The sequence below is a fragment of the Oncorhynchus masou genome, chromosome 30, assembly GCF_036934945.1.
Source record: "Oncorhynchus masou masou isolate Uvic2021 chromosome 30, UVic_Omas_1.1, whole genome shotgun sequence".
In the NCBI taxonomy this organism is placed as follows: Eukaryota; Metazoa; Chordata; class Actinopteri; order Salmoniformes; family Salmonidae; genus Oncorhynchus; species Oncorhynchus masou.
Genome location: NC_088241.1, coordinates 70,495,903 through 70,509,386, shown reverse-complemented (window position 1 = coordinate 70,509,386; position 13,484 = coordinate 70,495,903). Strand labels below are relative to the sequence as shown.

At 45.7% G+C, this 13,484-nt stretch overlaps 1 protein-coding gene across 1 annotated transcript; it reads right to left on the bottom strand.

Annotated features, from left to right (window-relative positions):
* Positions 1–286: 286 nt before the first annotated feature.
* terf1 (telomeric repeat binding factor (NIMA-interacting) 1) lies at positions 287–12,624 on the bottom strand. Its single transcript, XM_064949692.1, has 10 exons — positions 12,418–12,624; positions 12,237–12,332; positions 11,962–12,089; positions 10,153–10,239; positions 9,678–9,827; positions 7,907–8,007; positions 7,534–7,560; positions 2,262–2,356; positions 1,668–1,774; positions 287–1,416 (listed from the first exon to the last, which is right to left on the bottom strand). The coding sequence occupies exons 1-10, from the start codon at positions 12,599–12,601 to the stop codon at positions 1,249–1,251; spliced, it is 1,143 nt and encodes a 380-aa protein (XP_064805764.1). The 5' UTR covers positions 12,602–12,624; the 3' UTR covers positions 287–1,248.
* Between the last annotated feature and the right edge of the window lie 860 nt (positions 12,625–13,484).

Genomic DNA, 13,484 nt, shown 5'->3' with positions numbered 1-13,484 from the left:
TTTTCAATAAACATTTGGTGATGAAATATAGTTTACTCGGTGTCAACAACGTAAGCCAACCCTGCCTGTATCACCCCATAGTTGGTTTAGTTGCAGCCCAGAAAGCCTCAGAAACCTTCTCACAGTGGCTCTAGTGAACCAGACAGGTTTTTTTAGGAAGGCTTGCCAGGTGAGACTAGGGCACCTTTGAGCTCTGATCAAAAGTTGTGCACTGTAGGGAATAGGACTTTTCAGACACAAGCTTCAACAAGCTATATTCGTACTTAAAACAGCAAAAAAAAAAACACCAAATCAAAGTGATCTTTATTTAACAGATTTTAAGAACACATTTGAGCATCTCCTTCCTATTGTACAGACAAGATATGACTTTCCAAAATGAGAGATGACTACTTTACAATAACACAATTGTGCTTTTGTATTGTCCCTATTGCAGAAATAAATACACTGTGAAATATATAAAATAAAACACAATGAAAGACAATTTTTATTAATGTTTGACTAATTTTTCCATTTCTATTGAACAATTTGTTCAGATGGTTCTAATCGTTGTTTCTTGAGCCATTGATAACTAGAAGGATAAATGGTTTTGTAAAATAAAATAAAAAACAAGTTGAAATACAAGTTAAGCTGCTATTGTCCACAGAAAGATATATAGCTCCCTCTGCTGGTTACTGGTAGTAATATCATGCCAGCTACTGTTAGTTACTGGTTAATGGCATTGAGGCCTTGTGTTCAGAAAGGCCGGGATTCAATCCAGTTTCAGGTTGAACGCAATGCAGCTTTTTTAAATGTTCTCGTGTTTGTTTATGGAGAGTCATGGTAAACCCAGGCATATTTCCACTCAAATGGGACATTGTCTCCATCGGATTGAATCACAGCCTTCGTTAAACTTACTCTCTCTCTCTCACACACACCTCTGGAAATACAAGGACACAAACGCATAACCTATTTACAATCCCTTATATAAAACTGTACAGTGAGTGGTACTAATACAAGTTTAAAACAGAGCTTAAAGAAGAGAAAACCAAGGAGCCTGAACTATAACACTATTTATTAAAACTAGGCAAGATCACTAACAGTAGAGTATCGTATATAAACCCCAGAATCCACAAACGGACTTAAACTTAGTCCCGAAGGTCACGTCCCAATCTGCACCCTTTTTTTCCCCCTATTCAGGAGGTATCATAGGGCTCTGGTCAAAAGTAGTGCACTTCTTAGTGAATAAGATACCATTTGAGACACGGGCCTTTAGGAGGAGTTGACTTTATGCGCCTTCTTGAGGACCCGCCAACGGTCTTTGAGTTGAACCCCCGTGCGACCCTGGAAGTCGTGTTCCTGGAGGATACGCGACCATTTCCCCTCCCCATGATGCTTCACTCCCGCCTTCAGCGCCAAGTCCAGATCCCACGGCCACCTCTACACAGGGGAGAAAAATATGGGCAATCTGGGGGTTGGTACAGCCATTTTGGACTTTTTTTTAAATGAACAATAGCCTTTGATACTTGAAGAATATAACTTCTAAATGCCTCATGAGCTTAATTCAACTGTTGTACGCCATCAGAACTAAATATAAATAAAACTTGTATACATATATTTTTGGAACATTTAAATTGGAGAAATGGCTAAAGTGTGCCCCCATCAGGGAAACAGTGCTCTAGTTGACCTACGCCATGAGTCTTCCTGGTTGTATTGGTGTTCAGAGTTGGGTTGCTAAGAGTCGTGGTGTTCAGGGTCGTCTCAGACGAGGCTCTTCGGTAGGTCAACCTCGTCGACACTGCATGGACAAACAGCAAGAGAGAGACACAGAGAGAGAGACAGAGAGACAGACAGAGAGGAGAGACAAAGAGAGAGAGTCAACTTCTCTTTTTATGGGTTTATTTTTGGGTCCATCCACCTTTCAGAGGACAAAAATAAACGTGTTTTCGTCTTTTATACATTTTACATACATGGCATTTTGTCCCCCAGTTATTACATAGCAAGAATGAAGTAATTTAATACATATTACATCTGGATAGATAGTAACTATTATAGAACATGAGCATTTAAACTCTACTTTACAGGGACAAACAGAGAGAGAGAGAGAGACAGAGAACTTTACATGGACAACATTGTAGCTAGTTATTCTACTTGGCATTATAACCATGTTCTTTCTCAAGAGCAATAGGAGAATTACTGTGACAGAACAAAGAGCATTAAAAACCACCCAAGATCTTAAATACACTGTACGTCCTGGCAGAGAGACAGAGAGTGGAAGACCATACCCCCTTTTCTCATAACAGTGAGTGCAGGCTTCTTGCCAGACTCTGGTTTCCACGGATGAATATTCCTTGTTGACAGCAGCTTCTTCTTCTTGGGTCTGAGGAGAAATGCAATATATCATTAGACAATGATGCTTCCTAAATGATGCTTCCTAAATGATGTTTCCTAAATGATGTTTCCTAAATGATGCTTCCTAAATGATGTTTCTAAATGATGTTTCCTAAATGATGTTTCCTAGCAGCCCTTTTTGAGCTCCTTTTTGACCAGGCCCCCACAGCCAGCTCCTTTTTGACCAGGCCCCCACAGCCAGCTCCTTTTGACCACAGCCAGCTCCTTTAGACCAGGCCCCACAGCCAGCTCCTTTAGACCAGGCCCCAGGCCCCCAGGCACAGCCAGCTCCTTTTTGACCAGGCCCCCACAGCCAGCTCCTTGACCAGGCCCCCACAGCCAGCTCCTTTAGACCAGGCCCCCACAGCCAGCCCCCACCCCCACAGCCAGCTCCTTTTGACCAGGCCCCCAGCCACAGCCAGCCCCCACAGCCAGCTCCTTTTGACCAAGGCCCCCACAGCCAGCTCCTTTTGACCAGGCCCCCACAGCCAGCTCCTTTTGACCAGGGCCCCACAGGCCCCCACCCCCACAGCCAGCTCCTTTTGACCAGGCCCCCAGCCAGCCCCAGGCCCCCCCACAGCCAGCTCCTTTTGACCAGGCCCCCCAGGCCCCCACAGCCAGCCCCCCCACAGCCAGCTCCTTTTGACCAGGCCCCCACAGCCAGCTCCTTTTGACCAGGCCCCCACACAGCCAGCTCCTTTTGACCAGGCCCCCACAGCCAGCTCCTTTTGACCAGGCCCCCACAGCCAGCTCCTTTTGACCCCCCAGGCCCCCAGGCCCCCACAGCCAGCTCCTTTTGACCAGGCCCCCCACAGCCAGCTCCTTTTGACCAGGCCCCCACCAGCCAGCTCCTTTTGACCAACAGGCCCCCACCCCCAGCCAGCTCCAGGCCCCCACAGCCAGCTTTTGACCAGGCCCCCACAGCCAGCTCCTTTTGACCAAGGCCCCCACAGCCAGCTCCTTTTGACCAAGGCCCCACAGCCAGCCACAGCCAGCTCCTTTTGACCAAGGCCCCCACAGCCAGCTCCTTTTGACCAAGGCCCCCCCACAGCCAGCTCCTTTTGACCAGGCCCCCACAGCCAGCTCCAGGCCCCACAGCCAGCTCCTTTTTTGACCAGGCCCCCACAGCCAGCTCCTTTTGACCAAGGCCCCCACAGCCAGCTCCTTTTGACCAGGCCCCCACAGCCAGCTTTTGACCAGGCCCCCACAGCCAGCTCCTTTTGACCAGGCCCCCAGCCAGCTCCTTTTGAGCCAGCCAGCTCCTTTTGGCCCCACCCAGCTCCTTTTGACCAGGCCCCCACAGCCAGCTCCTTTTGACCAAGCCAGCCCCCAGGCCCCAGCCAGCTCCTTTTGACCAGGCCCCAGGCCCCCAGGCCCCACAGCCAGCTCCTTTTGACCAGGCCCCCACAGCCAGCTCCTTTTGACCAGGCCCCACAGCCAGCCCCCAGGCCCCACAGCCACAGGCCCCAGCCAGCTCCTTTTGACCAGGCCCCCCCACAGCCAGCTCCTTTTGACCACAAGGCCCCCACAGCCAGCTCCTTTTGACCAGGCCCCCACAGCCAGCTCCCTTTTGACCAAGGCCCCCACAGCCAGCTGCTTTTGACCAAGGCCCCCACAGCCAGCTCCTTTTGACCAAGGCCCCCCCCACAGCCAGCTCCTTTTGACCAGGCCCCCACAGCCAGCTCCTTTTGACCAAGGCCCCCACAGCCAGCTCCTTTTGACCAGGCCCCACAGCCAGCTCCTTTTGACCAGGCCCCCACAGCCAGCTCCTTTTGACCAGGCCCCCACAGCCAGCTCCTTTTGACCAGGCCCCCACAGCCAGCTCCTTTTGACCAGGCCCCCACAGCCAGCTCCTTTTGCCCCCCACAGCCAGCTCCTTTTGACCAGGCCCCCACAGCCAGCTCCTTTTGAACAAGGCCCCCACCAGCCACCAGCCCCCCCCACAGCCAGCTCCTTTTGACAAGGCCCCAGCCAGCCCCCACACAGCCAGCTCCTTTAGACCAGGCCCCCACAGCCAGCTCCTTTAGACCAGGCCCCCACAGCCATCTCCTTTTGACCAGGCCCCCACAGCCATCTCCTTTTGACCAAGGCCCCCACAGCCAGCTCCTTTTGACCAGGCCCCTTCAGACCATGCGTACAGTTTCTTGTGCGTACACACTTCCTGGCATTTAAGAGGCAACAGTAGCCTTTAAAATAACTAAAATAGCCAAATTATAGCCAAATATAACAAGATACAATTTAATTTGCTGTTAGTGAGAAGAGTGAAAAATAGATGTATCTTTGCATTGTAAAATAATTAGGGAAAAAAAAGCATTGATTTTCTATGATTTATGATTATCTATGATTTATTTATAGTTTCCATGACCACTGCAGAATTAATTAATTTGCTGACTGGATGGTTTCCCACTGGTGAAAATAGCCTACAGACCAAGAACGATGGATAAGCTTACCATTCGTCCCATCTCTCTTAAAAAAACAGACCCACCTCACAGTAGTAAATAGAGAAGCTATTTCAAGCAGCCTCATTTTGCTCTATAGATCCAAAGCCCAGTTTCAATGGTAGAACAGACAGGCGGGTCACCTTTTCCATTGACGTGTGTTTGTCGAGGTCTGAATAACTGTATAGACCACACATTTCATTTAGAAACATAATACATGTATCATAAACATGTCATCTTTTCTGGCCATGAGGAGTTCATATTCACCAAGTAGCCATACAACAAATTAGCATAAGCATCTCGTTAAATTGGGCCGATTAGATAGGCTAATATACATTTGAAGTGTTTGTTCCATACAGAGGACAGGGTGCGTGGTTTATAAACATACAGTAGAATTTAACATTGTGTTCAAGTAGACAATATTTCTGAATTTTGTGGGCAGGGCCGCATATTTAGGAGTCGGGACAAAGTCAAAAACGCCAAACATTACTGAAAAAAAAAAAAAAACGATCCACAACAAATTTGCATTTGTTTGTGTCTTTCAGAAAACAACAACAAATAATGTCACTGTAAAAGGAAACGTTCTGGCAACACCTCCAAGGAGACATTTGAGTTTGAAATTATTTCCGTTAGATTAGTATCTTGGCCTACTGCCAATACCTCCAAAGTATACAGCAAATAGGAACGTTATTGTCACCATAAAAAACAAGGTGACTGATGGGTGTTTTCAGACAGAGTTATGATGCTCGGTCACGGGCGCCGTTCTCTGACAGGTCTGATTTACAAACAGGAAGCACGAGTATGTATGGTGTGCGTCAACTTAATAAATCATTGTGCGTGTGTAGTAGTCTTCTCAGAAAGAACAGTTATAAACGACGCCCCCTCCTGGGAAGAAGACATTGACCGACTATAGCAAGGTCATAATCCCCCATAATCCTCTGGTCAAAACTAACGTGGTTTGACTTGAGGATGAGTGAGCACAAACTTTAGACCAACGCCCCATGGGCCGGGCCCCAAGACAGGAACTTACATTTCTACCACTTGACCTTTTTCACATTTTGTTACCTAACAGCCTTATTCTAAAATGTATTAAATTTGTTTCCCCCCCCCTCATCAATCTACACACCCATAATGACATCACAATAGCCCAGCCCATAATGACATCAAATAGAAAACATCTCAAAACATGACAAAGCAAAAAAAAACAGGTTTAATGTCTTAAATATATTTTTTAAAAGGCATTCAGACCCTTTACTCAGCTACAAGCTTGGAACACCTGTATTTGGGGAGTTTCTCCCATTCTTCTCTGCAGACCCTCTCAAGTTCTGTCAGGTTGAATGGGGAGCGTCACTGCACAGCTATTTTCAGGTCTCTTCAGAGATGTTCGATCGGGTTCAAGTCCGGGCTCTGGCTGGGCCACTCGAGGACATTCAGAGACTTGTCCCGAAGCCACTCCTGTCTTGTCTTGGCTGTGCGCTTAGGGTCGCTGTCCTGTTGGAAGGTGAACCTTTGCCCCAGTCTGAGGTCCTGAGCGCTCTGGAGCAGGTTTTCATCAAGGATCGCTCTGTACTGTGCTCCGTTCATCTTCCCCTCGATCCGAACTAGTCTCCCAGTCCCTGCTGCTGAAAAACATCCCCACAGCATGATGCTGCCACCACCATGCTTCACCGTAGGGATGGTGCCAGGTTTCCTCCAGACATGATGCTTGGCATTCAGACCAAAGAGTTCAATCTTGGTTTCATCATACCAGAGAATCTTTAGATGCCTCCAAGCATGCTGTGATGTGCCTTTTACCGAGGAGTCCGTCTTGCCACTCTACCATAAAGGCCTGATTTGGTGAAGTGCTGCAGAGACAGTTGTCCTTCTGGAAGGTTCTCCCACTCAGAAGAACTCTAGAACTCTGTCAGAATGACCATCGGGATCTTGGTCGTCTCCCTGACCAAGGCTCTTCTTCCTCGGTTGATCAGGGCGGCCGGCCGCTCTAGGAAGAGCTGGTGGTGCCAACGGGTCTTAACACGCATTTACCTAAGTTTTTAAAACCTAATAAAAAAAACAACAACATTTTTATCTTTGTCATTAATGTGTGTATAGATTGACGAGGGAAAACAATTAACTGCAATCAATTTTAGAATAAGGCTGTAACGTAATTGTTTGGGGTCTGAAGACATACAGAATATACTGTATACATTCACAGCAGTTTCATGTTTCAGAACCTTCCCTTCTCCATGAGCTGAAACATGTCTTTATTTTACAATGGTCCGTCATTCATTCTTTATTTCTTTTTTAAATTTGTTTAATTTTACCCCTTTTTCTCCCCAATTTCATGGTATCCAATTGTTTCGTAGCTACTACAAAAAAAAAGTCATGCGTCCTCAAATACACAACCCAACCAAGCCACACTGCTTCTTAACACAGCGCCATCCAACCAGGAAGCCAGCCGCACCAATGTGTCGGAGGAAACACCATGCACCTGGCGACCTTGGTTAGTGCACACTGCGCCCGGCCCGTCACAGGAGTCGCTGGTGAGCATTTCCCACCGGTCAAACCCTCCCTAACCCGGACGACGCTGGGCCAATTGTGCGTCGCCCCACGGACCTCCCGTTCGCGGCCGGTTACGACAGAGCCTGGGCGCGAACCCAGAGTCTCTGGTGGCACAGCTGGCGCTGTAGTACAGCGCCCTTAACCATTGCGCCCCCCTCATTCATTCAAAGTAACGACAAACACTCACCTCATAAGAACACTGGTCTCCTGATTCCTGGTAGGAAATAAACAGCATACTTTACTTTCACCTCAAAGATCATTTCTGAACTGAACATATGACAGTTGGAGGATGTTCCCCCATAACGCGTCGGTTGAGCATCTTCATTTGAATTCACGCTCGTAGTCGACAAGACTGAATTCCACTTATTATTACTACAATTACGATGAAGACAATACAAAAAAATAAATAAATACTACATTCAATTCAGTAAAATCAAATAATAAGAAGTCTAATCAAATCATTTTGATTATGTATGCAGGGTTAATTAAAAACAATGTTTCAATAGATCTATAAATAGTGAGATTCTAGTAGATAAAAGACATATTGAACCAGTCCTTACACTTTGGAGTGTTCAGAAGATTGGCTGGTAGTATATGACGCCTCCCGAGTCTCAGAATAGTCCCCTGTCTCCTGGCCTGCCTTGACCACCTTAGTGGCTGCCTGAAAAACAGGGGGTCAAGCAGAATAAAAACACTATTAGAGGAGTTACTTCCCAAAAGGCACTCGATACCGCTAAGTAAGTATGTACACCTTGTACGAGCCAGAAGAACGCAGGGTAGCCTAGTGGTTACAGGAGGGTGGCAGGTTAGGACAGGAGAGGTGGCAGGTAGTCTAGTGGTTAGAGTGTAGAGGTGGCAGGTTGCCTAGTGGTTAGAGTGTAGAGGTGCAGGTTAGCCTAGTGGTTAGAGTGTGGTTAGAGGAGGCAGGTAGCCTAGTGGTTAGAGTGTAGAGGTGGTAGGTAGCCTAGTGGTTAGAGTTTAGAGGAGGCAGGTAGTATAGTGGTTAGAGTGTAGAGGTGGTGGCAGGTAGCCTAGTGGTTAGAGTGTAGAGGTGTCAGGTAGCCTAGTGGTTAGAGTTTAGCCTAGTGGTTAGGTGGCAGGTAGCCTAGTGGTTAGAGTGTAGAGGTGTCAGGTAGCCTAGTGGTTAGAGTTTAGGTTAGCGGCAGGTAGCCTAGTGGTTAGAGTGTAGAGGTGGTAGGTAGCCTAGTGGTTAGAGTGTAGAGGCGGCAGGGTAGCCTAGTGGTTAGAGTGTAGGGGTGGCAGGTAGCCTAGTGGTTAGAGTGTAGAGGTGGCAGGTAGCCTAGTGGTTAGAGTGTAGAGTGGTGGTGTAGTGGTTAGGTGGCAGGTAGCCTAGTGGTTAGAGTGTAGAGGCGGTAGGTAGCCTAGTGGTTAGAGTGTAGAGGTAGCGGCAGGTAGCCTAGTGGTTAGAGTGTAGAGGGTAGCGGTGGTTAGGTAGCCTAGTGGTTAGAGTGTAGAGGTGGCAGGTAGCCTAGTGGTTAGAGTGTAGAGGTGGCAGGGTAGCCTAGTGGTTAGAGTGTAGAGGCGGCAGGGTAGCCTAGTGGTTAGAGCATTGGACTAGTAACCGGAAGGTTGCAAGTTCGAATCCCGAGCTGACGAGGTTCAAATCTGTCATCCTACCCCTGAACAGGCAGTTAACCCACTGTTCATAGGCAGTCATTGAAAATAAGAATTTTTCTTAACTGACTTGCCTAGTAAATAAAGGTAAAATTAATTCCCTGCTTCTGTAGTTGATGCACCAGTACACACACCCCACCCCTCAATCCCTTATTGATGTCACCTGTTACACCCACTTCAAAAATCAGTGAAGATTGGGGAAGAAGACAGGTTAAATAAGGATTTTTAAGAAATGGATAGTGTTAACTACCAGTCAAACATTTTAGACACACCTACTCATTCAAGTTTTTTTTTTATTATTTTTTTTTTTTTACTATTTTCGACATTGTAGAATAATAGTGAAGACATTAAAACTATGACATAACACACATGGAATCATGTAGTAACCAGAATAAAATTTAAAATAACCACCCTTTACCTTGATGACAGCTTTCATAGTTGTACCACTGTCTTCGATATTATTCAACCAAATTTTTTTGGTTTGCGTCGTTAGCATATTTAGCTAGCAGCCTCCATGTAAAAAAAAAAATCACTATTACTTGTGCTCATGATGTTAGCATTCTAATAAATCGAAGACCAACAGGCTTTTGTTTTGGCGCTTGTGTTTCTAAACCGGTAAATCCCCCAACAATCCAGGAGTGAGAGTATGAAAATCTAGATAAGTGCCCAACTCTAGTCACTGGTTCAGATCCCTACCTGGAGCAGGAAGTCCGATGGGTGATTCTCCAGGAAGCGATCCAGGAAGGTCTGTATGTTCTCCAGCAGACGGTTCCAGCCGAAGGTGAGCAGGAAGGGGTGATACGTGTCCCTCTTACTGACGATCAACGACAGCTTGATTCCCAAGTTCTGGAAACGAAGGGAGGGAAATATAGCCTGAGTGACACTCTGTTGGTGCGATCACGACAACTACCCGTCACTCATTGTCATTTCAAATGGCTTGACAATGACATCAATGGAGATGGCAAGAGCACACACAGACCCGGGACCACTCATACATACACACATATATATATACATATACACACACACACACACACACACACACACACACACACACACACACACACACACACACACATATATATATATATAAATTCATGGAAATCCGGAAACACTGGACAGGTACTTTAAAAGTCCCCAGTCATATATGTGCTGCGGAGGCATTGCTTACCTGTGGGATTTCACACTCCTCCTCGAGCCATTTGAGAGCTGATGAAGCCATGACGCTGTTCCCTTTCTCCAGACACACAGCAACACTCTGGAAGAGAAGACCAGTGAGTCAAGACACACAGCAACACTCTGGAAGAGAAGACCAGTGAGTCAAGACACACAGCAACACTCTGGAAGAGAAGACCAGTGAGTCAAGACACACAGCAACACTCTGGAAGAGAAGACCAGTGAGTCAAAACACACAGCAACACTCTGGAAGAGAAGACCAGTGAGTCAAAACACACAGCAACACTCTGGAAGAGAAGACCAGTGAGTCAAAAGGCACAGCAACACTCTGGAAGAGAAGACCAGTGAGTCAAAACACACAGCAAGAGAAGACCAGTGAGTCAAAACACACAGCAACACTCTGCAAGAGAAGACCAGAGAGTCAAAACACACAGCAACACTCTGCAAGAGAAGACCAGCGAGTCAAAACACACAGCAACACTCTGGAAGAGAAGACCAGCGAGTCAAAACACACAGCAACACTCTGCAAGAGAAGACCAGCGAGTCAAAACACACAGCAACACTCTGCAAGAGAAGACCAGCGAGTCAAAACACACAGCAACACTCTGCAAGAGAAGACCAGCGAGTCAAAACACACAGCAACACTCTGGAAGAGAAGACCAGCGAGTCAAAACACACAGCAACACTCTGGAAGAGAAGACCAGCGAGTCAAAACACACAGCAACACTCTGGAAGAGAAGACCAGCGAGTCAAAACACACAGCAACACTCTGGAAGAGAAGACCAGCGAGTCAAAACACACAGCAACACTCTGGAAGAGAAGACCAGCGAGTCAAAACACACAGCAACACTCTGGAAGAGAAGACCAGTGAGTCAAAAAACACAGCAACATTCTGGAAGAGAAGACCAGTGAGTCAAAACACACAGCAACACTCTGGAAGAGAAGACCAGTGAGTCAAAACACACAGCAACACTCTGGAAGAGAAGACCAGTGAGTCAAAACACACAGCAACACTCTGGAAGAGAAGACCAGCGAGTCAAAACACACAGCAACACTCTGGAAGAGAAGACCAGCGAGTCAAAAAACACAGCAACATTCTGGAAGAGAAGACCAGTGAGTCAGAACACACAGCAAGAGAAGACCAGTGAGTCAGAACACACAGCAAGAGAAGACCAGTGAGTCAAAAAACACAGCAACATTCTGGAAGAGAAGACCAGTGAATTAAGCACAGCTCATCAGTGCTATAAACAGAATTCAAGACAATACCTAGAAATCCATGCCTGGTTTCACAGCTTGTATGTGCTGTATTCCTCTCAGAATAAGAGTGCCGATCAAGGATTAGGTCTTGTTTTGTCCATGTTGCCAGATGATACCATTACGCTGGTTTACACTAAGCTGCATTGAGGTCGGAAGGCAATTATATAGTTAGGTTAAGACACCGTGGACTGGTACAAGATATGGGACGGAAAACGTACCTCAATGCAGGGATGGGACATGCCACTGTACTCCAAATGTTACATTTATCCACACTGCTCCAGATAATATTTAAATACTACGGTTGTCCTGGAAACCTGCCCTTTTCATCCTCATGCTAGGTAGCATGTAACATTTTTCATTGGAATTTACAAAAGACAAAACTGACCCCCCCCTCCAAAAAAAAAAATCCCCTCCTGCTCCGAGACTTTTGATGAGTCTCCTGGTCTGGTTAGTGTGTGACTTATAATAATAATGAATTGTTACATGTAGATAGACCGTATACACAGTAGGAATGTAGAGCACAGAAACCAACACATTAAATCATCACCTGAACATAGAGTAGATTGGTGATGTGCTGGAACAGAGTGACATCCGCCACAGTCTCTTCTTGAGACGCCCAGACACCGACAGCCGACATCAGAGGCGACAACCGCTCGTCTCTGTCGAAGGACACGTCTATAACAAACAACGACATATTATTATTATACTAGTTAATAAAGCTATCGAGACATCTAAACTTAAAGATCAGTACTGATTGATACGTGCAATGCAAACAAACGAAAGGCAACAAAACGAAACTAAAATATAGCTGGGTTAACTTACCTAAATGTTTCCCGTGCATTATCCGTGCGAGGAAGCCACATATCTGCCTTTTCTGTCTCTGTTCGGTGTTTAAACGAGGGGTACCATCAATGATCGCTAAAACAGAATGATACAGACCCGTTACAGCTAGTAACTACATTAGTCCATATAAACTAAATTAACCTCAACCAGCAAAACTTACTTTCCAGCGTCGAAATCGTTCGGTTGAATTCTTCAAATTTGCCCTCTTTGAAGAATTGACACAAACTAACAAAACTGAAGTCAATCATCCATTTTTTAACAACAGTTGTCACATCGGAAAAGCATACATTTTCATCTGTAGTGCTTGTAATTGTCAATGTTCTGTTATTTGGATCAGCCTCCATCGCTAATCAAACTGTTAACTATAACAGGAAATAAACACTTTTTTTCTTATTGATTCAAAATGTGCGCGTCCATCAGGTGATGGGACGATCTGTTGAACACAGCTCCCCCTAGCGCCTCGGAGTGGCTAACACAAGCTACACTTTTATTTATTAATTTGATTTAACCTTTATTTGATCAGGGAGTCATACAAATTTGAGTAGGCACGTTGTAATGGTTTTATTTTGGTCAATATGTTTTCTATTTGAATTTATTTAGCATATGTCTAGAATTCTTAAGCGAACGTTGGGTTGTGATAAGTGATTAATAAATATATAGAGGGTTACCCCTCGCTGACATCCAGTGGAACAGCTTTACAATAGCCTCGGTCTACAGCTGCACCATACCTTTATGGGGAAAATCCGGTCATGAGCTCTGCACCAGGCGATAATTAGGCCACCTGTAGACAAATGTCGGGCTGAAACGGAATGCCCTGTTAGAGTAAAAGAGTTGACAAAAAGAGTTGACCTGCCTGTCCATCTGCAAATCAGTGGGTCAAAAGCACCTGAAATACGCAATAAAACTCAAATGTTATCAAAAAATAAAACAGCTGATTAAAAAACACACAATTAAAAACACATATGTACATATTTTTAGGAGCTCTCTGCCAACAGCTGCAGTACAACTAGGGTGCCATGACAACTAGCTAAGTACGTAAAGTAAACAAACTATGGATAATGTCACTATTCAAAGAAGTGCCATATCATCTCTGAGAGGCGAATGTTTTGTTACTATGGTAAAAAATATATATAGAAGAGATTTTGGGAAACCCAATGTGAAATATCTGGAAAACAATGACATGCTAAATATTTTATTAAACTGGGCAAATAAGTGAAGAACAAATTC